This window comes from Microcebus murinus, chromosome 16, assembly GCF_040939455.1.
Source record: "Microcebus murinus isolate Inina chromosome 16, M.murinus_Inina_mat1.0, whole genome shotgun sequence".
Classification (NCBI taxonomy): Eukaryota; Metazoa; Chordata; class Mammalia; order Primates; family Cheirogaleidae; genus Microcebus; species Microcebus murinus.
The window spans coordinates 60,923,552-60,950,354 of NC_134119.1; the positions used below are offsets into that span (position 1 = coordinate 60,923,552).

The following is a 26,803-nucleotide window of genomic DNA, read 5'->3' on the forward strand; positions in this document are numbered from 1 at the left end:
AGCGAGACCCCATCTTTACTATAAATAGAAAGAAAGTAATTGGCCAACTAATATATATAGAAAAATCAGCCAGGCATGGTGGCGCATGCCTGTAGTCCCAGCTACTCGGGAGGCTGAGGCAGGAGGATCGCTTGAGCCCTGGAGTTTGAGGTTGCTATGAGCTAGGCTGATGCCAAGGCACTCACTCTAGCCTGGGCAACAAAGCGAGACTCTTTCTCAAAAGAAGAAAAAAAAAAAAAAAGACAATAGCTAGGCATATAGTGTGTTAGGAAGTGATACATTCTATGGGAAAAAAATGAAGATCAGGATAAAGAAGGGTATTAGTTTATTGCTGCAATAACAAATTGCCATAACCTTAGAGCCTTAGAAAACACAAATGTATTATCTTACAGTCATTTCTGAGGTCACGAGTCTAAAATCAAAGGTTGAGTTCCTTCTGGAGACTCCAGGGGAAAATCCCTTCCTATTTTCGAGCCTCAAGGGTGTCTGAGTCTCTTGGCTCTTGGTCCTGTCACTGCCACCCTACCTGCATGGCCACTCCTCCTTCTCCAGCTCTGACCTCCTGACTGCCTGCAACCCCACGCAGGGCATAACCCCCCTGCAACGGGAACCGGGCCTGCAAAGTCCCTTTGAGCATGTAAAGTAAAATCAGATTCTGGGGATCAGGACAGGGACATCTTTGGGGGGACACTATTCTGCCCACCTCGGGGAGAGTCAAGTGAGAGGAGTTGCAGTTTTAGACAGGGGTGTGACATCGGTGCTAAGACCTGACGGAGGGGCGGGAGAGGGAGCAGAGGGGGTATTCGGGAAGGGCATTCCAGGGGGCAGGAACAGCCAGTGCAAAGGCCCAGAGGTGCGCCCTTCCCTTTTCCTGGGGCCTCCTCCTCCTCCTCGCTGCCCGTAAACCGGGTCAGGACTCGGTGTGGTTCCAGGTGCGGTCCCAGCTGCCTCCCGCGTCTTGCTTGAGGAGCAGAGGGGTTGGAGGCCCCTAATCATGCGTGGGCCCCGCCACAGTCCCCACCGCCCAGGGCTCCTCAAAGGGCAGATCGGCCTGTGGGGGGAGGGGGAGGCTGGGTCAGAAGGGCAGCAGGTCGCACCTTCCCCTCCATCTGCAGCTGGATGGGCGGTCACCTGGGCTCCGGGGCGGTCCTGTCGGTGCAGCGTCCGCCTGCGGTGCCACTGGCGCAGGGAGTCGCGGGCCTCGGAACTGAGCCCCTGGGGCGCGCGCCCCACGTCGGGCTGGTAGTGGGCAATGTGGTGCAGCGCCCCAAACCACGTGGTCAGGTAGTACCCGGCTGGGGGCAACAAGGGGAGGTCAGCGTGGCCACCCTGGCTTCCCTGGTCGCCCGAAGTCCCCTGCAGCGCGCCTGCCTTCGCTCCTGCTGCCAGGAAGGCTGCTGTCTGGGGCTTTGGGGACCCTGGGGCGCCCCCGGCCGGGTCCCAGCGTTCTGGAGGTGGGGGCTCACCCTCTCCGCGCAGCTCGTCCGGGTCCAAGAGCTCCATGAGAAACTCCACGTCCAGCTGCGTCTCCCCGATGTGCGGACTCCAGACCAGCTCCTCCGTCAGCGCGGGCAGGAAGGCGTCGGCCCCCAGGGGCTCTGGGGGAGCCGGGGGACGGGTCCTGAGGTGGGTGGGGGCGCGCAGACACCTGCCATCCGATCCCCAGGACCGCGCGGGCTGGCTGCCCGTCCAGCTGTCCCGCTTACAAACGCCTCCTGCCAGAATCTTCTAGACCGCGTAGACGCCTCCCACTAGAGCATGCTGCCCTCTCCCCCGACGTGCGCATAGGTGCGCATAGACACCTCCTACCTCGCTCCCCCAACCCTCTAGCCACTCCCCACCCAGGTAGACGCCGGCCCCTCCTTTACCCTGGTTTTCACCCCGAGCCAGGCCCGCGTAGACGTCACTGCACACCGCCAGCAGGAGAGCCACCTTGCGGCGCGGGGCGCAGGCGGCGTGGAGGTGAGCGAGGCGCGCGTGGATGCGGCTCCGCAGGGCAGGGGCCGGGTTCTGCCCCTCAGGCCCCGCCCCCACCCGCAGGGCTATCTGTCGCCGCCGCAGTTGCCGCAGCTCCCGGACGCGGAGCGTGCGGAGTCGCGTCCACAGGGCCGGCTTCAGGGGCGCCAGCACGGCCCTGCACACGGCCGCCTCCACCGCGGGGCCTGCGGGGGGTTAGGGGAACCGGTGAGGGCAGGGCCCCAATCTGAGCCGCCCTGGCAGACCACCCCTCCCTAGCTTCTGAGGTCGCCCACAGTGTAGACATGGGTGTGAACACGTGTGGAAGCGGGAGCCCGGGTGTGAACTTGCGCGAGGGACAGGGGGTGTGTCTCTGTCGGCACACGTGTGACAGGGGAGTGGCACGTGTAGGAGAGGGCTGTGATTGGAAAGGGAAACGCGTGCACGGCGGAGAGGAGGATGTCGGCTGAGAACACGCGCGCAGGGCCAAGCGGTGGCGCCCTGAACCCAAGCGGTGGCGCCCTGAACCCAAGCGGTGGCGCCCTGAACCCGGGTGGCCCTCGCAGTCGGCATTACCGAGATCCTCCTCCTTCTGGGGCACCCCAGGCCGCCTGCTCCCAAAGACAGCCCTGACGTTGGGGTCCTTCGCCAAGTGATCCTGCAGGTCAGTGAGGAGCTGCCGCACATCCTGCAGCAGCTCGGTGGCTGGGTCCCCAGGCCGGTGGGGACCCGCGGAATGGGAGGTGAGGCGCGCCCGGAGGCTGCGGTACTGCCGGCCCACGTAGCTGCTGCGGGCCCTGGCCAGGGCCTGGACGTGGACGGTCAGCTCATCCTCGGGGTCTTCCTCCGTATCTTTGTAGTCGTCACTGTCCCGGTCCTCGTCCTCCTCCACCAAGCTGGCCAGCGCCGGGCCGGGCTGGCGCGCTTCCGGGCTGAGCCGGCCCTCCACCCAGGAGACCCTGTGAGGGGCGGCGCTCCTGGGGGCTGGTGTGAGGAGCGGGGTGGGTCCCCGAGGACCGGGCAGCGGCTCCCCCAGCCCTCAGGGCCCAGGGCCTCTCCCAGCTAACCTGGCTCCGGTGCCTGGGCCGGCTCTGGCTCCGTTGCTTTGGGGGTCTGCCCTGTACCCCAGGCTCCGTGGGTGTCCAGGTAGAGCCGGTTGACCACGGAAAGCACCCTCCTTGAGGAGTCCGGTTGGACCCCGCCAGTCTGCAGAGAATCTGAGGCCAGCAAAAGTGAGAAGTTGTCCCTGGTGTCCAAGGGACCAGCCCTGGTCCCTTCAGGGCACCAGGAGACCTAATCCCCAGCCTCGTGGCTGTGGGCGCTGAGACTTGGCCCCCAGCCCCTCAAGTCCCATTCCCCTGGACCGGGGAGGCTGGCACGTTGGCCTCTCCCTCCTTCGGAGAACCTCGCCTCACCTGTGTGTTCCTGTCCCGGCCCCAGAGTGGGAGGGGGCAAGAGCAGTGTTCTGGGCAAAACGTCCCTGAGAATAGATAAGCAGAAGCCATAGGGTGGGTAGAGTGTCTTAGGGAAGGGTCCCCTTGAGCACCTTTAATAGGTGACCTGTACCTGCTGGCTGATAGGAAGGCCAGGAGATGGGGCAGGTCTGGCATACAGAGGTTGGAAGATTTCAGGGACATACCTGGGGGAGGGGACAAGGAAGAATCAAAAACAAAACTTAGTGGGTGACAGCCTTCTCTCCCCTGGGACTCTCTCTTCTCCATTCCTAACCCCCCCCCAGGGGACTTTCAGAACAGGGGAATTTCCACCCCATCCCATCTTTTCCTATGTCTTTACCTTTGCATCCCACTTATGCCACCAAATAGGATTCATTCATTAAATAAATGTTTATTGAGCACTTATTCATTTCCAGGCACTGGGAATACAGTTGTTGAAAGGCAAAGGCCAGGCGCGGTGGCTCATGCCTGTAATCCTAGCACTCTGGGAGGCCGAGGTGGGCGGATTGCTCGGGGTCAGGAGTTCGAAACCAGCCTGAGCAAGAGCGAAACCCCGTTTCTACTATAAATAGAAAGAAATTAATTGGCCAACTAATAGATATAGAAAAAAAATTAGCCAGGCATGGTGACGCATGCCTGTAGTCCCAGCTACTCTGGAGGCTGAGGCAGGAGGATTGCTTGAGCCCAGGAGTTTGAGGTTGTTGTGAGCTAGGCTGACACCATGGCACTCGCTCTAGCCTGGGCAACAAAGTGAGACTCTGTCTCAAAAAAAAAAAAAAAAAAAAGGCAGACAAGTTCACTGCCTTCCTGTAGCTTATTGTTTTGGGGGAGGGAGGAGAGACAGAAAATAAATTAGTACACAAATAAAGATCAGCATATATTGTGTTGAATGCTATGAATGAAACGGAGTGATTGAAAGGGACTGGGGCCTATCACATCCAACTGATGATTGAAAATCTGTGCTTAGAGTGGATTGCAAGAAGGAAAGGACAGGAGCAGGGAAGAGAGGGCAGGCTACTGCAGTTGTCTAGGCAAGAGGTCATGGTGGCTCAGGCTAGGGTGATGGAGGCAGACAGGATTGGGAAAATGCAGGAGATATTTTGGAAAGAAAGCTGACAGTCCTTGCCCATAAATTTACTGTGGACTGGAAACTCAGGGGGAGGGGCCTCACCTCCAGGAAACTTCTGGATCTGGTAGCTGTTGACTTCCCCTGGCAAAGGTCCTGTCCTCAACACCAAGAAGTGGCTGGGGTCACATCCTGTGACCAGGAAACTCTGGGGGGATGGAGGCAAAGGTCAGCTTCATGAAGGGGTGTGCATGCAGGTGTCTGTCACTTTTGCCTGCATAGCATCTACTTCCCTTATTTTGGGTTCCACACCCCAAATTTCCTTTAGGGAAACCCTCTCCCTACTCTCAGTGCTTGTGAGTGGGACTGATTTCCCACAAGCCCTAGGGGTGGGCCCATGACCTGATCTAGCCAATAGGATGTGTTCTCGGCCTACTGTTTGGTTCAGGGATGGACATGTGATCCATGCCCAGCCAATGGACGTCTTCCACAGGATTTTTGCTGGAGCTCTTTGGGAAGAGGTCTCTTTTTACAGATGTGTTGCTAAGCTGATAGGATGTAGCCCTGAGCTGGGGACGGCCATTTTTGCTGCCACAAGGACAATGCTCTCCTGAGGAAGAAGCTCTGGTAGACCCTGTTAGCTGTCCTCTGCAGATCTAGCCAAGATTCGTTGCAGAACCTCTTGTTCAAGGCAGGGGAGATGAATAATGCTTGATATATGTAGTGGTTCTCAGCTCCAAAGGGAGCTTGTAAAAATATTGCTACCCTGGCCCCATCTCTATATTCTGAATTAATTGTGAAGGCTTTTCCATCTCCTGGTAAAAGAAACAGATGCAACCGGTGGGTGCCTCCTTTCTTCCTGCCTGGAATGCACGCATGCACTTGGACCTGGGCAGCCCCGGGCACCCGTGACATACGTGCAAGAGAACGATGGGGAAGTTGGCCCTGGTGGCACGCAGCCACGGAACTAGCGCCAGCAGCTGCCTTTCTGGTTAGGGTAGAGAAATGCCTGTTTGTTTGAGTCACTATAGAACAGGTGTTCTTTACTTGTAGCCCCAAATAGCCCAAATTCCCCACAGTTGAAAGCAAAGCCAAGAAATGGGATGAAGAGAAACCCTAAATTGTTTGAAGCTGAGGATCCAGACCTTCCTGAAACTACTTTTTTATTTCTGTGTTTTTCAGTCCTTGTGAATGATCATTACTAGCCTTTTGGGTTTGCCCATTTCGTGTTGTGTTTGACTCTAGTAACCAGCAGGGGCCTGAGTGACACAGGATGCCATGGCAGCGTCAGAACGAGTCCCTGGCTGTGATGACTCACCCCCGGTGGCCACAGCTCCACGAGGGCCTCTGCGTCCCGGGCACGCAGCTCTGGGACCTGCCACACCCCCTGTGTCCTCTGTAGGCGAAGAAGTGACCCCGGGCTGCTGAGGAGCCCTAGAGGGGTGTCGCCTGCTCCATTCACCTGTGATGGGGCCAGCCTGGGGTGGGCAGGGGCCAGGAGGTCAGAGGTTGGTTGGATACTGAGGTGGGGTCAAAGGTGCAGGAAGGGGCAGCCCATTGCCAAAGGTCAGAGGTGAGGTTTAGGGTCCCGTGGTCGGGGTGGGCATTGGGTGGAAGGGGTTTCTGGATCTAGAGACCTCACTCCAGTAGCCCTCACCTCTCCCCTTCGGTGGGGGCTGCAGGGGCCTTGTCCTCTGGCTGGGCCATCGTCAGGAGGCGGGAAGCCAGGCAGCCATGGTCTGGCCTCCGGCAGGGAAGAGAAGACTCCCAGCTGCTCCACCCGCGGGTAACGTTCGGAATATTTATATCCAATATGGCAGAGACCTGACCAGTCAGAATGGAGCCTCTTGCTGTCCCAGGGGTTAACTCTTTAGTCCTAGGTGCTGGGGAGATCTGGGGACCCCAAGAGAGAGGCCAGTGTGTCCTGGGGTTGGGGGAGAGGACTCAAAACAAGAGCAATTTACCAAGTGGTAGGAAATATTTCACGATTTTAACAAGCAGGGAGGCCATATGAACGGAACCAGCTGCTCTTGCCAAAACCCGGTGCCTGGAAAGGCTCTTGGCCCACAGTAGGCACGCCATGCATTTTGGTTTTTTACTGTAGACACAGGGTCTCACTACGTTGTCCAGGCTGGTCTCAAACTTCTACCCTGAAGCAATCCTCCCGCCTTGGCCTCCCAAAATGCTGGGATTATAGGTGTGAGCCGCCGTGTCATCTAGCACTCAAATATTTACCAAATGTAGGGCAACATCCCCTCTTCCTTCCCACACCAAGGAGGGGCCCTTGAATCTTTTCCTCCAACATTTTATTATGAAATTTTTCGAATGCACAGAAAAGCTGGGAGAACTATACAGGGAAAATATCCTATGCACACTACCTAGATTCTACCATTAGCATTTTTACTCTTTGGCTTTATCACACACGTGTCCCTCTACCTATCCATCCGTCAAACCCAGCTTTTGACTAGGTGCAGAGTCCAAAGGTAGGTTATCACCTGGGCCCTGGGGAGAGGGCGATGGGCAGCAGAGGTGTCTGTCCCCAGGGACTTCCATTCTAGCATGTAGATAAGAAGCAGCTAAACAAGTAGATCAGCCCACTGGCCAGAAACCCAAGGCATTAGGAGGGCAGGGGGCAGGTGCCCTGTCTGGGGTGGGGTGGGAGGGCAGGAAGGGGGAGTAGGGAAAGAGAGGCAGATGCCCACCTGGGTCCCGAGGCAGGGGAGGAGGATGTGGGTGGTGCCGGGCAGGGCTGGGCGCAGCTGCCTGGTACCATGGGGAATACTGGGGGGGGGGACAAGTGTGTCAATGCTCGGTCCCTAGGGGCCTTACCTGTTCTCCGCGGGGAGGCCTGGAGTAGCAGGAAGTGAAAGTGTTCCTCGCAGAGAGGAAGCTGAGCGGGCAGGGGGAAGAGGCGGGGCTGGAGGTGTCTGAAGTCAACCTTCCTCTCTCTTTCTGGGGGCTCAGGCCTTAAGAGTCTGGGCTTTAGGCCGGGCGAGGTGGCTCACGCCTGTAATCCTAGAACTCTGGGAGGTCGAGGCGGGAGGATCGCTCGGGGTCAGGAGTTCGAAACTAGCCTGAGTGAGACCCTGTCTCTACTAAAAATAGAAAGAAGTTAATTGACCAACTAAAAATATATATACAAAAAAGTTAGCTGGGGGGCCGGGCGCTGTGGCTCACGCCTGTAATCCTAGCTCTTGGGAGGCCGAGGCGGGCGGATTGCTCAAGGTCAGGAGTTCAAAACCAGCCTGAGCAAGAGCGAGACCCCGTCTCTACTATAAATAGAAAGAAATTAATTGGCCAACTGATATATATATAAAAAATTAGCCGGGCATGGTGGCGCATGCCTGTAGTCCCAGCTACTCGGGAGGCTGAGGCAGGAGGATCGCTTGAGCCCAGGAGTTTGAGGTTGCTGTGAGCTAGGCTGACGCCACGGCACTCACTCTAGCCTGGACAACAAAGCGAGACTCTGTCTCAAAAAAAAAAAAAAAAAAAAAGTTAGCTGGGCATGGTGGCACATGCCTGTAGTCCCAGCTACTCGGGAGGCTGAGGCAGGAGGATGGCTTGAGCCCAGGAGATTGAGGTTGCTGTGAGCTAGGCTGATGCCACAGCACTTACTCTAGCCTGGGCAACAAAGTGAGACTCTGCCTCAAGAAAAAAAAAAAAAGAGAGACTGGGCTTTGGAGGGAGGGACCCAGGCAGGCTGGGGGGCCAGGGCTCAGAGCCATGAGGTCCTATACACCCCCTGGGGTCCCCTTCCACCACCCTTCCCTGTGTTTCTCCTAAGGGCCAGGAGATGTTCTGGTTTTTTCAGTGGCCCAAGATCTAGCCTCCCCCTGCCCCCAGCTGCGTAAAGAAACGAACAGACGCCAGTGAGTGGTTTTCTTTTTAATTTGTCTCCAAAAAGCGATGTCTTCTGGCCTCCCCACGTGGGAAGCGGGGCCCAAGTGGAGGGGCCCAGCACCCACTTGGAGTTGGAGGCAGAGACTAGGGAGCCCTTCAAGCTGAGACCGCCCCTCCCCGCCGGGTGTGAGTTGCACGTGGAGGCCCCACCCGGGGGGGTTAGAATTGGTATGTTTGGCCAGAGGCCCTGGTAGCAATAGCGAGAGTGGGGGGCTCCCAGCTCCCTGTCCTGGGATAGTTAGCTGTTTTGGGGCCCCCTGGGGACAGTTAGAAATTAGGGCGGTTTCTCCTTCCCCCTAGAGTGGTTAGAGACCGTGGGCTGTTAGAGATGGGCCGCTCGAGACTTGGCATCTAGATGTTAGAGACTGGCTAAGGTGGGGTGGGGACGGCTGGGACCCCAGATTTGGGAGGGAGCAGTTAAGGGATGGGGGATGTTCTGAGTGCCCCAGATAAGCGCTGCAGGTTAGGGGGGCCAGGGTTGGTGGGGGCTCAGCTGTCCCCGAGGAGCTGGGTGTCCTTCCTGGGAGGCACAGCTGTCACTGGGGTTTCTCCCCTTCTGTGGTGGCCTTGGCCGCCTCCTTGGCAGGCGGTGGGGACTTCCTCTGGGAAGTCGAAGTGGTGGGGTTGGGGGCCCCTGACCCTGACTGGGCATCTATTCTGGCATGCTCCTTCCGGACAAGGTCTTCCAGCTCCTTCTGCGGGGGCAAAGTTCACAGAGGTCAGAGGTCACCATACATCATGGCGTCAGAGGACCCACAGGGCGGAAGTAGGGTCCAGGGACTGGGCTCGGGATAGGCTGGGGCCACCCAGCTCCTCACCTTCCATCCGAGCAGGTCGGCGAGGGCCAGGCAGCCCTGGTCACAGTCACCCAGCCAGGCCACGTCCCTGCAGTGTGGCAGGAGAGTCAGAGCGCCCAGGCTGGCCTGAGGCCCCTGCCAGCTGTGCCTTTGTCCCCTCCCTCCTGCCCCGCCCCAGGCCCAGCCTCACCTGTAGGCCTTCTTGGAGTCAAAGTCCATGCTGCCTCCCAGGCCCAGCATCATTCCTAGGAAAGGGTCCCTCTGCAGGGGGGAGGGGAGAGCTAAGAGCACAGACCCTGGAGCTGGGTGACCTGGCTTTGTATCCCAGCTTTGTGACTCTGGTCAAGTGACTTTGGCTTCTCTGTGCCTCAGTTTCCTTATCTGTAGAAGGGGGCTAATCAGGGACCCCTTGACAGGGCTGTGGCGTCAGCGAGTTAACACACGTAAATGCTGGGGACAGCACTGGTCCACGCTGTTTCTGCCCGTCTGGCGTCAGTGCCTGTGTCCCCTCCAGGGAACAGCCCTCCCCAGCAGGGCACTCTCCCCAGCAGGCATCCCTGGACAAAGGGACAAAGAGCTGACAGGCGGAGGGACCCTGACCCTTCTGGATTCTAGAGTCCCTGGGTCTGAGCCGAGGAGCCCAAAGTGCGGGGAGCTCCAGTGGGGACTCTCGGAGGCCTGTCCCCTGCTTCCCGAGGAGGCTGGCGGGAGGGCAGGGAGGACCCGGTGTGAGTGGGGCTCACCTGGCCGGTCTTCTCCTTGTTGATGAGCAGGCGCGGGGTGGAGAGGGGTGCCCTGGGGGGACGGCCGGCTCAGTGGGCGGCGCCCTTGCCGGCTCCCCCAGTCCCCAGCCGCCCCCACGGCCCGCCCCGACCTACTTGCTGATGAGGGACGCAAAGGGCTGCACCTGCAGGGAGGTGCCCATGATGATGAGGAGGTCTGCCTTCTGGAAGTCCTGCGGGGGGGGGGGGGGGGGGACAGCAGCCAGTGAGGGCTCCGGGACCCTCCGCGCAGGCCGGGCCGCCTGCCCCTCCCCATCGGGGCTGGCCCTGCCGCCCCAGCACTTACTGACTGCATGCAGGAGAAGAAGCGCGCTGGGAGGTTCTCGCCGAAAAAGATGATGTCTGAGGCGGAGACAGATGGACAGACAGAGAAACAGAACACGACAGTGACATGGGGAGACAGAGAGAACAGGCAGGAGCAGAGGCTGAACCTGAGGGTCGGGGTGGGAGTCGGGGAGCAGCAGGGACCGGCCAGGGGGACAGAACCCTGCTCTCCTGGGACAGATGTAGGGCACTGGGCAGGGAGATAGAGGTGGCCAGAGGTCCGGGGGAAGCATGGCCTTCGGGAAGGGGTCAGTGGGAGGAAGGGGGTGCCCACCCAAGTCACCCCGACAGGTCCCTGGCCCTCAGGCTCACCAGGCTTCACCACGCTCTGACATTTCTCACACTTGGGAGTCACGTCCGAGAAGATCTTCTCTGAGCGTGGGGAGGGGACAGGGGGACAAGGCGGTAAGAGGCTCTGGGCTGGGGGGTGCAGCTCACGCCCCTTCTTCCCCTGTCAACACGCACCCCTCAGCCACTGGGGAATGTTCTGGGGTGTCCGTCCCACTCAGAAAAGACCTCCCTTCTTAGAGAACTGTCCCCTCCACCCCCAGGCTTCCACGGCTGGCTCCTAGCACCACTGTCCACAGCTAGCGAAGAAGGAATAAAGGAACGAATTGAGCAGACACTTGCCCTGCCTCAGTTGGGAAACTGAGTCTCCCAACCCCCACCTGGGGAATCAGGACTCACAAAGTCAAGTTCTGCCAGGGGGTCTTTGAGGGCAGCCCTGCTTTCCCCGGGGTCAGGGAGGCCCGGTGATCCCCAGTGGCAAAGAGAGAGGGAAGAACACGCAGGTGATCTTGGGGTAGGGACAAAACCTCAGGCCAAGCTGCTTCCCACCCTTGGGTGCTGTGACGGACCCCCATGCCCAGCCCCCCGAACGTGTACCATCCTTGTGACAATCATCCTTCTATTGCCCATGGATTTAGGAAGGTTGAACGCATTTCTGTCACTTGCAACCCCCAGAATTCTAACTGCTTCATTCAACCATTCATTCATTCATTCAACAAACATTTACAGAGCACTGTTTTAGAGTCTGTAATTTACTTCCAAATATTCCTGCACCGGCAGCACGGTATCTGTGCGTGACTCGGGTGACACTGCTGTAAAGGAGACGTAGCGGGGTGGTGTGGATTGTGCCCTGGCCCCAGCTGTGTGCGGTTGGGCTATTGAGGAATCCTTAGCCCAGGGCTGTCAGCTGGCGTTTTAGCAGAAAAGGCTGCACTACAAATGCTGCAGCTGTCCTTATCTCGCATGGACACCAGAGGCTTTGTTACGTCCGCATAAAGAATGTCAGACATGGCTTTCCCTGGCTGAAATAAGTGGCTTCTTAATCAGCACAATGGACGTCAGAAATAGGCTCTCCCAGGCGTTCAAGATACACAGATTGGTTGATTTTTTTTCTTTTCTGGACGCTCTGTCCTTACATGAACAGGCCCTCTGACCCCAGCGAGCCCCGTGGTCTGTTCTCCCAGCGACAGCCAGGCCTCCCTCCCCAGCCAGGCCTGCGGCTCTCCTGCTCCGCTCTGTAGCTCCTGCTTGTGCTGTTCAATGTGGCAGTCAAAGCCACAGATGACTTTTCCAATTGTTTGTGTGTGTGACAGGGTCTTGTTCTGTTGCCCAGGCTACAGTGCAATGACATTGTCATAGCTCACTGCAACCTCCAACTCCTGGGCTCAAGCGATCCTCCTGCCTCAGCCTCCCGAGTAGCTGGGACTACAGGCATGCACCACCATGCCCGGCTAATTTTTTCTATATGTATTAGTTGGCCAATTAATTTTCTTTCTATTTATAGTAGAGACGGGGTCTTGCTCTTGCTCAGGCTGGTTTGGAACTCCTGACCTCGAGCAATCTGCTCGCCTCGGCCTCCCAAGTGCTAGGATTACAGGCGTGAGCCAGCGCGCCCGGCCTACATCTTAAGTGCTCAATAGCCACATGCAGCAAGTGGCTGCCACACTGGACCGTGCAGATACGGGACTTTTCCCTGGTCTCAGAAAGTTCTATCAGATGGTGCTGATCTTGGAAAGCAGTTACATTTGCTGCAATGAACCTTCCTTGCAAGATGGGAAGGGACACAGAGCTACAGAGTCACGACCTCCCAGAACAGGCCACGTGCCCATTCAGGGCGGACTGTGAGTAGAGCCGGATGTGACCTGGAGCTTGTGCCCATGGCACCCCGGATGTGAGGTGGTCTGGGGAGCGCTAAATCGTCATCGCCACCTCAGATCTTCAGGGGCCACCAGCACCTACTAAATAGAGCCAAAGAGCCGGGCAGGACAGAACTGCGGCCACTGCGTGCAGACCCAGCTCCTGACACTGAGGAATGGCCTTCTGGTGTTGGGGGGACCGCCCTCGGGGTGCCGCCAGCCTCACCTTTCATCCAGCTCAGCGGGTACTCGCGCCGGCACTGGGCGCTGACGCAGTGCGACGTGTGGAAGGTGCCGTGGGCCTCCACCAGGTCCTCGGGCTCCAGCCCCGCCACTCGCTCCAGGGTGTCTATGTTCTGGCAGGAAGAGGGTCAGGAGTGAGGGAGCCGCCCCGCTTGTGGCCAGAAGGCAGCGCAGGGAGCTGAGGCCACGAGAAGCGAGTGGGAGAGTCGGGACAGGGTGAGAGAGGAGAGAGGAAGAAGCAGGTGGCAGGGTGTGTCCGAAAACGGTTCTGTTCATTCTGATGGTGCCACTGAAGGGGTAAGAGTCACGGCAGCGTAAAGCCAGGGGCCCAGACTCAAATGTCTGTGCAGCCAGGCCCACTGCACCCTGGCCATGTGGTGTTTTTCTGAAAATTCGGGCCACTTTGCTTCCATTTTTCAGAAATGTTGTTTTGTTAGAAGTGGATGCTTTACGGCTACCTGCCAGAAATATATTGAAATAAATGCGAACATTTACAATGTCTCTGTTGTAAATGGCCCCCTCAGATGTGGCATCCTTGTACAGTACCCAACCTGGACAGCTGTATGTGTCTGCCCTGGCCAAGCAGTAACACGAATGAATGAATCAGGGCTCACTGTTTTTTTTTTTAATTCGAGTGTCAGTTTGTTGCCCAAGCTAGAGTGAGTGCTGTGGTGTCAGCCTAGCTCACAGCAACCTCTAACTCCTGGGCTCAAGCAATCTTGCTGCCTCAGCCTCCTGAGTAGCTGGGACTACAGGCATGTGCCACCATGCCCCGCTAATTTTTTCTATATATATTGGCCAATTAATTTATTTCTATTTATAGTAGAGACGGGGTCTCGCTCTTGCTCAGGCTGGTTTCCAACTCCTAACCTCGAGCAATCCGCCCTCTTCGGCCTCCCAGAGTGCTAGGATTACAGGCATGGCCACCGTGCCCGGCCTGTAATGAGTATTTTCTATGAACTAGGACATCCGGCAATGGAGAAACCACAAACAAACAAGAGTAAGGCAGATCTGGATATATCGCTGTGACATAATCTCTCCAAGATGCTAAAACGTGCCAAAAAAAAAAAAAAGTGCAGATTTGGGGGGGTAGTGAATTTAAAAAAAAAAGTGCAGAAGAACAGGCTGGGCTGTTTTCTACAGCACCATGGTGGCTCATGGTGCTGTAATCCCAGCACTTTGGGAGGCCAGGGCAAGAGGACTGCTTAAGGACAGGAGCTCAAGGCCAGCCTGGGCAACATAGCGAGACCCCCCCCCCCAGCTCTAAAAAATTAAGTAAATAAATTAGCCAGGTGTGGTGGCATGTGTCTGTAGTCCCAGCTACTTGGGAGGCTGAGGCAGGAGGATCGCTTAAGCCCAAGAAGTCCAGGAGTTTGGGGCTGGAGTGAGCTATGGTTGTGCCACTGTACTACAGCTTGGGCTACAAAAAGAAACCCTGTCTAATAAAAAAAAGAAGAAAGAAAGAAGGAAAGAAGGAAAGAAGGAAAAAAAGAAAGAAAGAAAGAAAGAAAGAAAGAAAGAAAGAAAGAAAGAAAGAAAGAAAAGAAAGAAAGAGAAAGAAAAAGATGAAGAAGAACAAAGGCATTATGCATGGAATGTGAAAAAAGAATATATGAGCTTGTGTATTTGTTTGGCTGGGTACAGAATAGCTCCAGAGACACAGGAACAGGTCACAGCAGTGGCCTCTAGGGAGAGCAGCTGGGGATCATGACGCCAGGAAGTAGGTCTCCACCACAGGAAAAGCTACAAGGGACGCATGGTGACACACAGCAACTGACGCGGCCTGGCGTGCTGCGGGAAGCAGGCTGGTGGGGCCCGGGCAATTGGTGGGCAGCTCCCAGGGTGGGCACAGCCACTGGGCTCCAGCCAGCAGCTGTCCCCGGGAAAGCCTCCCGGGGCGTGGCCACTGCCTCCAGAGTTTCAGGAGAGACTTGAAGTCTGGACTTCCATGCGACATCTCCTGATTTTTAAACCTTGGCTCATCTTTTGAAGCAAAACACTATGTTACTGATCAAAACACTGTGAATGGCAGGGTGGCTCTAGGCCCACACAGGGTGTCTATGCAAATGGAGGAAGGTGTCACTTCCTTCCTCTGGGTGATGTGGGGGCCCCACAGCAAGCCACACAGCTCAGGCCCTGAGCCGGGGCTGGGGCTATGCGCTTGTCCCCCCTGCCGGAGCCATCGGCAGGCACATCTCAAAAACTGCCACTTACTACCTTCTAAGTGGTGCCATATTCTGACTAGCTTTTTTTTTTTTGAGACAGAGTCTCACTTTGTTGTCCAGGCTAGAGTGAGTGCCGTGGCGTCAGCCTAGCTCACAGCAACCTCAAACTCCTGGGCTTGAGTGATCCTTCTGCCTCAGCCTCCCGAGTAGCTGGGACTACAGGCATGCGCCACCATGCCCGGCTAATTTTTTTATATATATATCAGTTGGCCAATTAATTTCTTTCTATTTATAGTAGAGACGGGGTCTCGCTCTTGCTCAGGCTGGTTTTGAACTCCTGACCTTGAGCAATCCGCCCGCCTCGGCCTCCCAAGAGCTAGGATTACAGGCGTGAGCCACAGCGCCCGGCCTGACTAGCTTTTTTTTTTTTTTTTTTGAGATGATGTCTTGCTCTATAGCCCAGGCCAGAGTGCAGTCACCTCAAAATAGCTCACAGCAACCTCAAACTCCTGGGCTCAAGCGATCCTCCTGCCTCAGCCTCCGAGAAGCTGGGACTATATGCATGTGCCACCTCACCTGGCCCTTCTTGTGTGTTTTAAAAATAAGCATATTCCCCTCAAACAAGGCTCTCCTTTTTTTTCCCCACTGAGCCATCTGTAGGCCAGGAGAGATGTGGTGGTGGAGGGGGCCGAGCACTCGCCCCTGCTGTGACAATCGCTTTCAAATCTGAAGATGAAGGGGAAGTGCTTACTGAGTCTGAATCAGACTCAGATTTTAAAAAGCTGCAACGTGGTGTGGAGATGGAAGGGTTTTCTGGACAAGAGGTTAAGTGGGCCGGGCGCGGTGGCTCACACCTGGAATCCTAGCACTCTGGGAGGCCAAGGTGGGAGGATTGTTTGAGGTCAGGAGTTCAAGACCAGCCTGAGCAAGAGTGAGACCCTGTCTCTACTAAAAATAGAAAAAATTAGCCGGGCATGGTGGCGCATGCCTGTAGTCCCAGCTACTCAGGGGGCTGAAGCAGGAGGATCACTTGAGCCCAGGAGTTTGAGGTTGCTGTGAGCTAGGCTGACGCCACGGCACTGTAGCTCGGGCAACAGAGTGAGATTCTGTCTCAAAAAAAAAAAAGTTAAGTGACTAAAGCCAGGCACAGAACCTCATGTACAGTGCAAATGCCATGAATATAATTTGCAAGAACTAAAGGCCGTTTTGCTGCGGAGATCACAGTGACTTGAATGAACGAGACAACTGTCCAAATGTTTGAATGGATACTTGTGCCCTGAGATAAAAATAGCATCATGCACAGCTTCAAAAGTGCTATATCGTCACAATTCAGAAAGACATGAAGACAACGTGTCCCCGAAAACTGGGTCAGTGACTCAAGAAGTGGTTGAGGTTGAATAAGAGGGTGACACGTTTGAATAAAATGGTTTCATGAAACATGAGAGTTGAGCTTTTTTCTACCTTTATGTTTCATGTAATATGCCATTTTCCACATGTGTGTGCAGTTAAATCCATAGTTAAATATTGCATGTGGGGGGGAGAGACCTGCATATTTCACATTCATCCAGAATGTTCCGACACGGGCTTGCTGGGAAACGGCACACTGTTGACGTGCCGTGGTGGCTAAGCGTGGGGTTTTGTCCTTCCTACAGAGCGGGGCATCAAGCGCACTGAATACCCCGGCAGAGTACTTCGCCCTGGCCTCAGTTTCTCATTCTGTCTGGGGAGTTGAAACGCCATCCACATGCCGCTTCTCCAGCTAGGACCTTTCCACTCAAGTCCCGACGTCCTCCCCCTCTAGGCGGGCAGCTTGATCTGCGATCTGCGCGTGCCCCTCACCAGACTCCTCACCTGCCCCGGCACCTGCGCTTCCCGCCAGCTCAGTAAAAAGCAGCAGGTGCTTGGGCTGAAAGCTGTCATGTTGTCCCCAACTCCCCTCTTTCTGTCATGGCCACAGCCAATCCATCAGCAAGTCCTGCTGCTCTGCCTTCCAAATCAATTTGCAACCCTAACCTTAACCCTTTTCCCTTCTCAGTGGCCCCACCGTGGCCTGGCCTCCACCTGCTCTTGCTTGGACCATAGAAGGAGCCTCCTGGTCTCGGTATCCCCCTCCCCACCGCCCCCCAGTCTGTTCCCGCACACAGCCTGAGGAGCCCGTGAACACCTGAGTCGGGTCACGGCCCTCCCAGGGCTCCACCTCACTCAGGGTCAAGGTAAGATTCCTCCCTGTGGTCCACAAGGCCCTGTATGATCTACCCTCGTCACCTCCCTGACCGCTCTCTCCTCCAACTCTCCTCATGGCTCACGCACATCCAGCTTATTGGATTCTTTGAACAAATACAATCCTGCCTCAGGACCTTTGCACTGCCTATGCCCTTTGCACCACACTCCTGCGCCAGACAACAACCTCAAGGCCCCTTCCCTCTCCTCTTACAGGTCTTTGCTGAAATGTTACCTTCTCGGTGCGGCCTCCCCTGAGCACCTTATTAACAAGGGCACCTCCACCCTCACCCCCACCGCACTTCTGATCGCCTCTCCTGCAACTGTGCTCCAGAGACTGTCACCCTCTGACACACAACTCAGTAGACATTCCTCGTGACAAAAGCTGACACACAAGGATGCCAGGAGGGCCTTGGGGCGGGTTTTGTGAACTCAGGCACAGAAAGCGCTTGCCTTTAAGCAAGCTGTTTGTATCACATCTGAACCACGTCCTGTGAATGAAACTGACTCTGGGCGGAAGGGTCGGGTTCATTCTGAGCCTGGGCCCCTCCTAGAAGGAGGTGGCTGTCCCCTCCCCCGCCCCCATCCCCAGGCCCAGCTAGGAACACCTGCCAGGGCTTGAGAAATCTGGATCTAAAAAGAATTTGTCCTCCCCCTGGTGGCAGCTTCCGCAGCTGCAAGTGCCAAACTGCCTGGTGCAGGAAGAAAATACTAGAACACCTATTTATCATCAAGAGTTAGGTCTCTGTCTTATAACTCTGGGGCTGAGGTTTATCTGTGGCACGCACGGATGCTGCTGTAGTGCAGCGTGTGATTTCGATACACGTTCGGAAACAGGCAGAGGCACAAACGCTTTTTACTGTTAGTGGCGTGAGAACCTAAAAGTGAGGCCGACTAGTCCAGAAGCCAGTCCTTGCAGGAGCACCCTAGGGGGCGGCCTCGGCTAAGCACCCGACGCGTCTGAGCCGTGGCCCCATGGCACACGCAATGTTGTGTTTACTGTAACTGTGCCAATTATCAAAGGCCACCCCTTCCTTAAGACACAACATGCACCTGTTGGAAAACTGTCACAGTGTGCTGGTTTTGTTAGATCAAGTCACTTTGGTGTCATGTGCCGGAAAGATGCTCATGACACATTTGAACTCTGGGCTGCCTGTGGCGTAAATGGCGTCCCCGCAGATACGGGTCCTTTCACAGCACACGTGGGGTGGCCCTGGGAGGAGCTCATTGCCACCTCACCGCAGACTTGGGAAGGCAGAGCTGCCCTTGTTTCCTAGAAGGGGAAACTGAGGCTGAGAGGAAGTGACTCACTGCAAGTTCCCCAGCAAGGAGGCAGTGGGCCGAGCCCTGACCTGCGTCAACCTGAGTCACCACCTGAGCTTTTGGGCATGCAGCTCCGCCCCTCCGCTGACAGCACCTGCCTGTCCCCTGCCCGCCCTGCCCCCTCCCCAAGGGGTGCCCGTGGCCGGCCCACCTGTGTGTAGCAGCGCAGGAGCTGCCCTTTCTCCTTCAGCAGGCGGATGAAGTAGTGACAGACAGTCGGCTGCAGGGAGGAAGCATGACAATGCTGATGACAGTGGAGAACATCTGCACACAAGCGCCATGCGGCGCGAACCTTCTAGACACTGTGCCTGTTTGACCTCAAGGAATCATCACAATGACCTCGTGAGAGACCATCATTATCCCCATTTCGCAGATGAGGAAACTGAGGCATGGGGAGGTGGGCTGTCGTCAAAGGCAGCCCGGCTCCAGGGTCTGGGCTCCACGTGCGTCACTAACGTGTGGAAGCCTCCTGACAACCCTTCCCAGATAGCACGATCGGCTTCATTTTACAGACGGCAAAACTGAGGGTCGAGGTCATGAGCTGAGGAAATGAGGGACCAGGAGTTGAGCCTGGGCAGTGTGGGCCCGGCACCCAGGTACTTAATGTCTAAAGGGCCCTGGGGGGACCTTCCCATGCCCGCTGTCCCCAGCCTTTCCTGTTCCCCATCTGCAAGCAGTCGTCTCACCTTGAACTGCCCGGGATAGAATTCCTTGGCAAGGGCAAAAAAGGGTTCCGGATGTTTCTGTTGGGAGAGAGAGCCGGAGGTGGGAGATGAGGGTTGGAGCCCAGCGACCCTAGTCTCCTCCCCTCATCACAGTGCTCCTTCCGGGGAGAGCGCGTACCTTGAAGTAGCCAATCTCGAAGATGGCCTCCGGGTACGGGAGGTGGTACTTCTCCAGGTTGGCGTAGAGGCCCGTGGACGGAGAGCGGAAGTCGGGGATGCCCGCGGCTGGGGGAGGAGGCGCAGGGAGCAATGGATCCGGGGTGCTGTCCCCACCTATGCCACTCCCATCCTCCCAGGCCAGGGCAGATAGCTCTCCCCACCCCCGGCCACTGGGAAGGGTCCCTCACTCCTAAGGGCAGCTGCTGGGGCAGGGGGTGCTCACACGTGGAGATTCCGGCTCCCACCAGACAGATGACTCTGTGACCTGGAGGGGAGGAATTTATGCATCATTTGACACGACTTGCTCAGCTCCTAAAATACACGCCTGTGGTCCTCCCAACAGTCTTGAGCGGGTGAGTGTTAACATCCCCATTTTACAGATGAGGAAAGCAACAGGAGGTCATACAGCCCACTCGTGGAAGAGCCAGCCAGGGGAAAATGAATTCACTGAAATGACACCAACTTAGAAAGACTTGAGAAAAGGCCACTGGAGGAGAAGTTTCTCCTCCTAAGTAGACCAAGACAAAACCCCGCCGCGTGAGGCCTCAGTAAGAGGCTGGGGGAGGGCGGGTAGGAAGGTGCATTCCCTGGAAGGAGTTTCAGGTCATTCTATTAATAAAAATCTCAGGCAACATCTGTCTTCTTTTTCTTTTTTTTTTTGAGACAGAGTCTCACTTTGTTGCCCAGGCTAGAGTGAGTGCCGTGGCGTCAGCCTAGCTCACAGCAACCTCACACTCCTGGGCTCAAGCGATCCTCCTGCCTCAGCCTCCCGAGTAGCTGGGACTACAGGCATGCACCACCATGCCTGACTAATTTTTTCTCTATATATTTTTAGTTGGTCAATTAATTTCTTTCTATTTATAGTAGAGACGGGGTCTCACTCTTGCTCAGGCTGGTTTCGAACTCCTGACCTTGAGCAATCCGCCCACCTCAGCTTCCCAGAGTGCAACATCTGTCTTCTGGACACAACCTGGGGTGGCCACCTCTCCCTAGCACAGTCTACACATTCTCCCGTTATACGACTTTCCTCTGTAATCAAACACACATCAGCCACCTGAAGCCTGGTGATTTTCAGGTGCAGACCAAAGATTAAAGAGTTGCCACTCTTGGTCACACACAGCAGAGGGTAGAGAGCTTAAGCTAAATCCTGGCTCCCCCAAACCCAGGTGGCCGTGGGGCCTTGGACAGTCCATACCACTACTCTGGGCCTCAACCTCCTCTTCTGTAAAATGGGCACAATTATAGTCCTGACCTTACAGGGCTGTTGAGAGAATGAATTAATTCACATAAGCTCAGATCTGTGCTGGCACCAAACGCTAAACATGTGTTTGCTATAGTTCTTTGAGTCAATTGTGCTAAACTTCTTTATACCCCGGATTTGCATATATAAGCACCTTGCTCCCCCGTGTTTGCCAGTTTTCATAAAAGATGCGGCAGGAGGCTGAATCCTTTCCCAAGCTCACTGGGCGGAGCAGAAACAGCCCTTCTGCTGCCTCGGCTGCCGGCTGGCGGGCAGCCACACCACGTGGTACCCTGCATTCTACCTGTCAGCTGATGGACAGACACAAAAATGTGACACCCTGTGAATGGGGCGCCTCTAGGGTGTCTGTCCATGGGAAGGCAGCCAGGGTGAGCAAAGCCCTCGGCTTTGCTTCTGGGAGGCCAGCAGGCCGGGCCTGGTTGGATCCAGTGGGGACCAAGGCAGGGAGAGAGTGTGCTTTGGATTCAGGGGACCTGGGGTCAAATCCTGACTCTGCCACTTGGCAGCTGTTTGACTCTACACCAGGTCACAATCTTTCGTGCCTCAGTTTCCTCCTCTGTCCAGATCACTCCTGTAATGACCTCACAGAAAGAACACGAAGATCAAAGAAGAGGACAACCCAGTGCCTAGCAAACGCTGAGGGCCAATTAATTGTTATTATTTATTATTAGCCCCTCATGGGCACCCTCAGGAGCCAATTACCCCAGAAGCCAGGTGCAAGAGGGCAGAATGAACAAGTGCCTGTAGCCACGGCCCGTGTTCTCTCTGGCCCCCAGGCCAGAGGAGGCTGCAGCCGGCCTCCCGCCTGCCCCAGGAGAGGAGGCTCAGGGCAGCAGCCCGGCCGGCTGGGGACAGAGACAGCTGCCCCAGAGGACGGGAAACTGGAGAAGACGTCCTCAACAAAGGGCTGTTCAGGACCCTCAAAGGGTCGATTGTTCAAGTTGAGGACTGCAGAGGGCCCGGTTTCTCAGACTTTAGTGACCTCAAGTTGTGGCAAGAAATATAAATTTCATGGTGACCCAGTAACCAGACGCCTATATGCCACCCCTGAAACAAGCTCCCTGCGACAACCACAGTGGCCACCGGACAGCTCTGGCTGGGCCACAAGCTGCGCTCCACGCACCCATGTCTATGTCAACTTACTGAGTCCCCAGAGTCCCGGTGAGTTAGAGACCACGACCATCATCCTCATTGGATGACACAGGCCTGGTCAGTCAGAGCACAGCGATTCGCTCAGAAATGTAGGTGTGACCCAGGTCTGGCCAATCAGAGACACGGTGCATGGTCGGGGGCGGGCATGACTCAGCCTGGGCCGACTGGAGCCAGTTCAGCTCCCAGAGGTGCACAGAGTCCGGAAGGGACAGTGGGGCAGTGATCTGGGTTAGTCACCCCGCCGTGGCGTGCCGGAGCCGGCTCACGCCTGCTCACCCGTGCTGACTGTCACTGTCGTATTCTTAGGAATCTTAGATCCCGCCACGCTCAAAGCTGGGTTCTGGTGGCAGAGTTAACACGCTCCTTTTCTGGCGTAACCCAGTTTGAGCCCGGGGGCGTGGGAGTGGGGGACTTACAGCGCTCGCTCTGCATGTACCGGGCCACCCCTTCCAAGGTCAGCTCGTCCAGCAGACGCTCCTTCTGGGAGCCCAGGCTAAGCGTCTGGGAGAAGAAATTCCGCAGGAAGTCCACTGACCAGAAAGAGAGACCGTGGGGAGGGGACACTCAGACGGTGTGCAGGGACATCTCCAGTACCCCCTCCCCCGCCCCGGGGTCCTCCAGCCTCCCCACAATGACAGGCACAATGCCTGGCCCCGCCAGGGGCCTCTAGGAGCCTGCTCTGGCATTGGCAATGAACCCGCTGCTACATACTTTATTTATTTATTTATTTTTGAGATAGGGTCCTGTTGTCCAGGCTGATCTTGAACTCCTAGTCTCAAGTGATCCTCCCACCTTCCTCCCAAAGTGCTGGGATTACAGGCGTGAGCCACCACACCCAGCCTTGCTACATACTTTGAATGCCACTCCTGGTGGAGTTGAGGGGGTATCACCCAGCCCCTTCCCTAAATCCGCCCACCTAGAACTGGCTCCTGGCCCCCCAAGGAAAATACTCACTCTCCGCCTCTCCGCCAGCTGCTCCTCCCTCAGCGTCTGAGTCTGAGTCCTGGAAGGGGCGGGGTGGGGTGGCCAGGCCCGAGAAGTGGGGTTAGGGAGGGAGGGAGAGGTTGGGGGGGTGACACCAGGTTTGGGGAAAAGATGAACTGAGGAAGTGAGGGGCAGCGGAGGGACAGTGCTGGGGCCAGCGTCAGGGCTCTGGGACAGGCTGCCTGGCTTGGAAACCCGGCCCTGCTGCTCTCGAGGGGCACGATCTTGCGTGAGTGACTTCACTGTTCTGAGTCTCAGTGCTCCTCGTCATGGACATGGGGCTCACAGGCTGTCGGGATGAGCTGGGTTACCAGGTTACGAGTTACCGTGTGTCAGGAGCTAGGACCAGCGCCCCGAGGTGGGGAAGTGCCCAGTAAGCCCGGTCACCCTGCTCGGACTGTCTGCCCCCTGCTCGGAGCCCCAGGACCCTGAATATGGTCCTGATCTCTCCATTTCCTGTCTCCGCTCCTCCCCTTGGTCCAGCTCCCAAACCGCAGGTGTCTGGGCCGCTGTCCTGGCCTCTCTGCTTTCTCTCCCCACCTCCTCTGGCCTACCTGGCTCATCCGTGCCAGTGGCCTCCGCCTAGTCACTGAGGATGCCGCCTTTCTGTCCCCAGATCCCGGGCTCCTGTGGCCTCCAGGACACCTCGCCCCAGGTGACAACACCCCCCCAGGCCCCTCACTGCCAATGTATGCTAAACTGTCCTCAGCATCTCCCAAACTTCCTTCTCCTCCCCGGCCCCATGTCAGTTTGGTCTCACTGCCCCCCCAAGTCTTCCAGGTGTCCCCTGTCCCCGCATACCTCCCTGTCCCTCCTGCCACAGCCCTTCGGCCCCACAGCATGTCCACTCAGCCTCCTCAAGGGCCCTCTGCAGACCCCTTCTTCCTTCCCCAGGGCTCCACCTGGCTCAGCCAGTCCTCTCTCCAGGGGGTCCTGCCACCTAGGCTTCCAGCTTTAGTCCTCACCTCCAACATGCCCTGCTACCCTGCCCGCGATGGCCTCTCGGGGACAGCCCACTCCTCTACTTCAGAGGCCCTTCTCTTTGGCTTCTCCTGTCTCATCATTAGACCACAGCCATCCACGGAGTCCTCTAGGACGTCAGCTCCACGAGGGCCGGGACTTTATGTGTTCACCACTGAATGCCCAGCACTGAGCTTGGGGTCCAGCTGCTGGCAGGAGCCCCAGAACTCTCTTCCACTGACGTTCAGGCCTGGGCCGGGCCCTGCAACAGCTCTCACAAAAACGCCGTGCGATCAACCCACTCTCCTGCTCAAAAACACGAACCTCCCTTCCTTGCTCACTCACTGCTCTGCGGCCAAGCTTTCTTGAAAAAGAACCTCCCTTCCGAACATATTAAACATTATTGCTTTTTAAGATTGTACGAGCTTTGTAAAAACTGTGACCATTAGACAATGTATAACTTGGGGCACTTGCCTTGTAATTCCCCGGGCCACCCCCGCTGAGATAGCGACTATCAGTAGTCCGATGGCAATTATTCCAATTTTTCCCTCTGCACATAAAAACTCATCATTTTTGCAGAAAGAGGTCATACCCTATAGTATGACGCTGCACCTTGCGTTTTGCACAGAACAACATGCCATAGACTCACCTCGTCCTTTTAAGCGGCTACATAGTATTGCATTGTATGGGCGAACCATAGTCCATTTAACCCGTGTATTGACGGCCGTTTGGACCGTTTCCAGTTTTGCCCTATTACGAACAATGCTGCAATTTACACCCTTGCATCTCCCTCTTTGGGACTGAGGATCCCTTTTTAACATTAAACTTTTCTGTCTGATAGTAGTTGTGCTCTGGGAGCCAGGCGAGTGACACGTCACAGCCTAACAGGAGGCTCTTATACCCTCAGCATCGCCCTGCTGCTCTTATTTATTTTTTTTTAAATTCCCACCAAGTCAGAATTGACGGCATTGTGCGGTATTTTAATCCCCGCTTCTGCACTGCCCTACGTCTGAAAAGCGATGTCGTGGGTGTGGGTGGGCTGGCATTCTTTCAGGCTGCAGACAGTGCAGCTCTGTGGAAGGACTCAAGGGACCTGGCCAGCATGTAGGGGTGACTTGGACTAAGGGGGAGATGGAAGTGCTGGCAGGGGGCCTATCTACCTCTCCCTGCGGCGTCTGGAAGGCAGAGTGCCCAGGGCAGTGGGGTTCAAACCCTTCCGTGTTCTTCTAGCTGAGGGACAGAGGACAAGTTACTCAACAACTCTGCCTCAATTCTTCATCTGTAAAATGGCCATGTAGGCCTTACCCCCTCCACAGGGAGGCAGGGAAGATTAAATGAGATGATATACAGAAAGCGCCAAGCTGAGTGCCAACGGGAGTCAATAAATGCTAACCTTGCCTGCAGGCTGACCACCCCCAGACTGCCAGCTACCGAACACACCACACTCTTTCATGCACTCATTTTTTTTGCACAAGCCATACCCTCTGCATGGAACACCATTTCTTACCTTATCTAAGAAAATTCTAAGTCACTCTTCACTTATTATGTTGTGTCTCTATCTCAGTCTGACAGCTAGACTGGCCTGTGAATTCCTCCAGGGAAGGGCCTGCCTAGAATCTTCTGTGACCCACAAAGTTAACCCTGGGCTCCTACAGAGCTAACAGAGTTAAGCTCCCCTAAGCTGCTTTCATAATCACCCCATAGGGTAATTTTCTCATCACTTGCCTGCAAGATCTGTGAGTTCAGAGACCACCAAATCCAATACCTGTCCCTTCTGGGCCCAGCACAAATTTGGTTCCAAAGGGATGCAGGAGGCAGGGGGTGGGGAACAGGAAGTGGCAAGGAAAGAAGAAAGTTTGGGAGGGCAGGCCTGGGGTTAAGGCTGAACGATCTCCTGTGACAGTCCCCAGAATACACTGTTCCCCAGGAGACGGCGGCGGGCGGGGTAAGGGATGGGGAGCAATGAGCCCAGGCCCTGGGGTAACTGTCTCCCCTCTGCCACCTCCCCCCCCAGTGCGAGATGTGGGAACAAGTCCGTCTCTCTCCTTCCCTCCACCCATTCCCCCATCTCACCTGAGCCTCCTGCACCTTCCCTGCCTGGTTCTCCAGAGAGTCAGGGGCTGGGGGAGCAGACGTGGTTACAGTGGGGAGAATGGTTAAGGGGGAATGAAGGGGTTCAACGTGGCAGTGTGGGGGGCAAGAAGACCCACCCACCTAGTTACGCTGGGGCCGGGGTGGTGATAAAAACAGTAGAGGGAGAGAGGGAGGGGATTCGGAAAAGCAGATCTTTTTAGAGGGGAAAGCGCTGTCAGTAGGGGCGGTTAGTGAGGGGCAGAGAGGCTGGGGAGGGAAGCTTTAGGAGGAGAGGGAGGACAAAGTAGGGAGTACCACGCATGAAGGAAGACTTCGGGGGAGTTGGGACGGACATAGCAGAGTGTGAGTGCGAGCGCAGGGAGGGTTAGGTTTACAGGGCACAGGGAAGTTTAGAAAGGAAGAGAGAAGAGATACCTCTGCTCGGAGGCAGGTTTGGGAGAGGAGGTGCAGTGGAAGCGGTAGGTGTAAGAGAGGCACAGGAACTAGGGGCAAGAGATAGGAGGGGACATCAGGGGTCCTCTAGCATGCTACAGTTGCCCGTAACAACCAGGTACCCTTAAGCCACCCGGACCGCGGCAACCTATGTTCTTAGCAACGAGGGTCCTTAGCAACCAAGGAGCGAGAAACATTGGTAACTTGGCAAACGGACATAGTAAACGGACCCTTAACACCTTGCTACCCAGAAACCCACCAACCTAGCAATATGGACGACTTAGCCAACAGCCCTCCGAATGACATTCCCTCAAGCAGTTCCTATTTCCCGCCCCACCGTGCCTGCCATCGGGCCCCGGGGCCTGAAGCCCTCAGCCAGGCCCCGGCGCGGCCCGAGCCTCCCTCCGGGGCCCCCGACTCACGGTCCGGCTCGGCCATGGGCGCGGGGCGGGGGCCCTCGGGGCTGTCACCGACAGCTCTGCCCCGTGATGGCACCGGAAACAGGAGGGCAGGGATAGGCTAGAGAACTACAACTCCCAGCAGCCTTCGCGGCCGCATAAAGACTTTCCTACAGCAACGGGGCACGCCCCCCTTAGGTAAGGAAGACACGCGAGGGCCGAACTACGAGTCCCAGAGGGCCTGGCGTCGGCAGCCATGTTGGT

At 56.3% G+C, this 26,803-nt stretch overlaps 2 protein-coding genes across 6 annotated transcripts; both read right to left on the reverse strand.

Annotated features, from left to right (window-relative positions):
- Positions 1 to 308: 308 nt before the first annotated feature.
- RINL (Ras and Rab interactor like) lies at positions 309 to 7,619 on the reverse strand. Of its 3 annotated transcripts, none has more exons than XM_075993064.1 (12): positions 7,306 to 7,619; positions 6,134 to 6,300; positions 5,795 to 5,954; positions 4,582 to 4,684; positions 3,523 to 3,595; positions 3,372 to 3,436; positions 3,024 to 3,173; positions 2,533 to 2,940; positions 1,869 to 2,162; positions 1,467 to 1,598; positions 1,132 to 1,295; positions 309 to 1,051 (listed from the first exon to the last, which is right to left on the reverse strand). In XM_075993064.1, exons 2-12 carry the CDS (start codon positions 6,181 to 6,183, stop codon positions 989 to 991), a joined length of 1,662 nt encoding a protein of 553 aa, XP_075849179.1. In that variant the 5' UTR covers positions 6,184 to 6,300; positions 7,306 to 7,619; the 3' UTR covers positions 309 to 988. The 3 variants fall into 3 exon arrangements, with proteins under 3 accessions (XP_075849179.1, XP_012630143.2, XP_012630139.2); XM_012774689.2 differs by having other exon boundaries at positions 6,134 to 6,369; positions 7,306 to 7,618; XM_012774685.2 differs by lacking the exon at positions 7,306 to 7,619 and having other exon boundaries at positions 6,134 to 7,248.
- A 727-nt stretch (positions 7,620 to 8,346) lies between these two features.
- On the reverse strand, positions 8,347 to 26,681 carry SIRT2 (sirtuin 2). 3 transcript variants are annotated; one of them, XM_075993065.1, is made up of 18 exons: positions 26,564 to 26,681; positions 26,124 to 26,191; positions 25,689 to 25,735; positions 25,341 to 25,389; positions 22,626 to 22,674; positions 22,088 to 22,201; positions 19,482 to 19,523; positions 19,218 to 19,324; positions 19,061 to 19,117; positions 18,526 to 18,594; positions 12,650 to 12,779; positions 10,592 to 10,651; positions 10,242 to 10,297; positions 10,052 to 10,128; positions 9,917 to 9,968; positions 9,364 to 9,434; positions 9,195 to 9,261; positions 8,347 to 9,071 (listed from the first exon to the last, which is right to left on the reverse strand). In XM_075993065.1, exons 1-18 carry the CDS (start codon positions 26,577 to 26,579, stop codon positions 8,913 to 8,915), a joined length of 1,290 nt encoding a protein of 429 aa, XP_075849180.1. In that variant the 5' UTR covers positions 26,580 to 26,681; the 3' UTR covers positions 8,347 to 8,912. The 3 variants fall into 3 exon arrangements, with proteins under 3 accessions (XP_075849180.1, XP_012630123.3, XP_075849181.1); XM_012774669.3 differs by lacking the exons at positions 25,341 to 25,389; positions 26,124 to 26,191 and having other exon boundaries at positions 26,564 to 26,679; XM_075993066.1 differs by lacking the exons at positions 25,341 to 25,389; positions 25,689 to 25,735; positions 26,124 to 26,191 and having other exon boundaries at positions 26,564 to 26,644.
- Positions 26,682 to 26,803: the final 122 nt, after the last annotated feature.

Excerpts from the sequence above, each read along its gene's own strand:
- SIRT2 (XM_075993065.1), bottom strand. Across the intron at positions 12,780-18,525 it reads TCCTGCGCTGCTACACACAG|AACATAGACACCCTGGAGCG; the intron begins GTGGGCCGGCCA and ends TCTTCCTGCCAG. Across the intron at positions 10,652-12,649 it reads CCCGCTGAGCTGGATGAAAG|AGAAGATCTTCTCGGACGTG; the intron begins GTGAGGCTGGCG and ends CCCCACGCTCAG.
- RINL (XM_075993064.1), bottom strand. The coding sequence starts at position 6,183 with ATGGCCCAGCCAGAGGACAAGGCCCCTGCAGCCCCCACCGAAGGGGAG. Across the intron at positions 3,174-3,371 it reads GCCGGGACAGGAACACACAG|ATTCTCTGCAGACTGGCGGG; the intron begins GTGAGGCGAGGT and ends TGCTGGCCTCAG. Across the intron at positions 2,941-3,023 it reads GGCCCAGGCACCGGAGCCAG|CCCCCAGGAGCGCCGCCCCT; the intron begins GTTAGCTGGGAG and ends TCCTCACACCAG.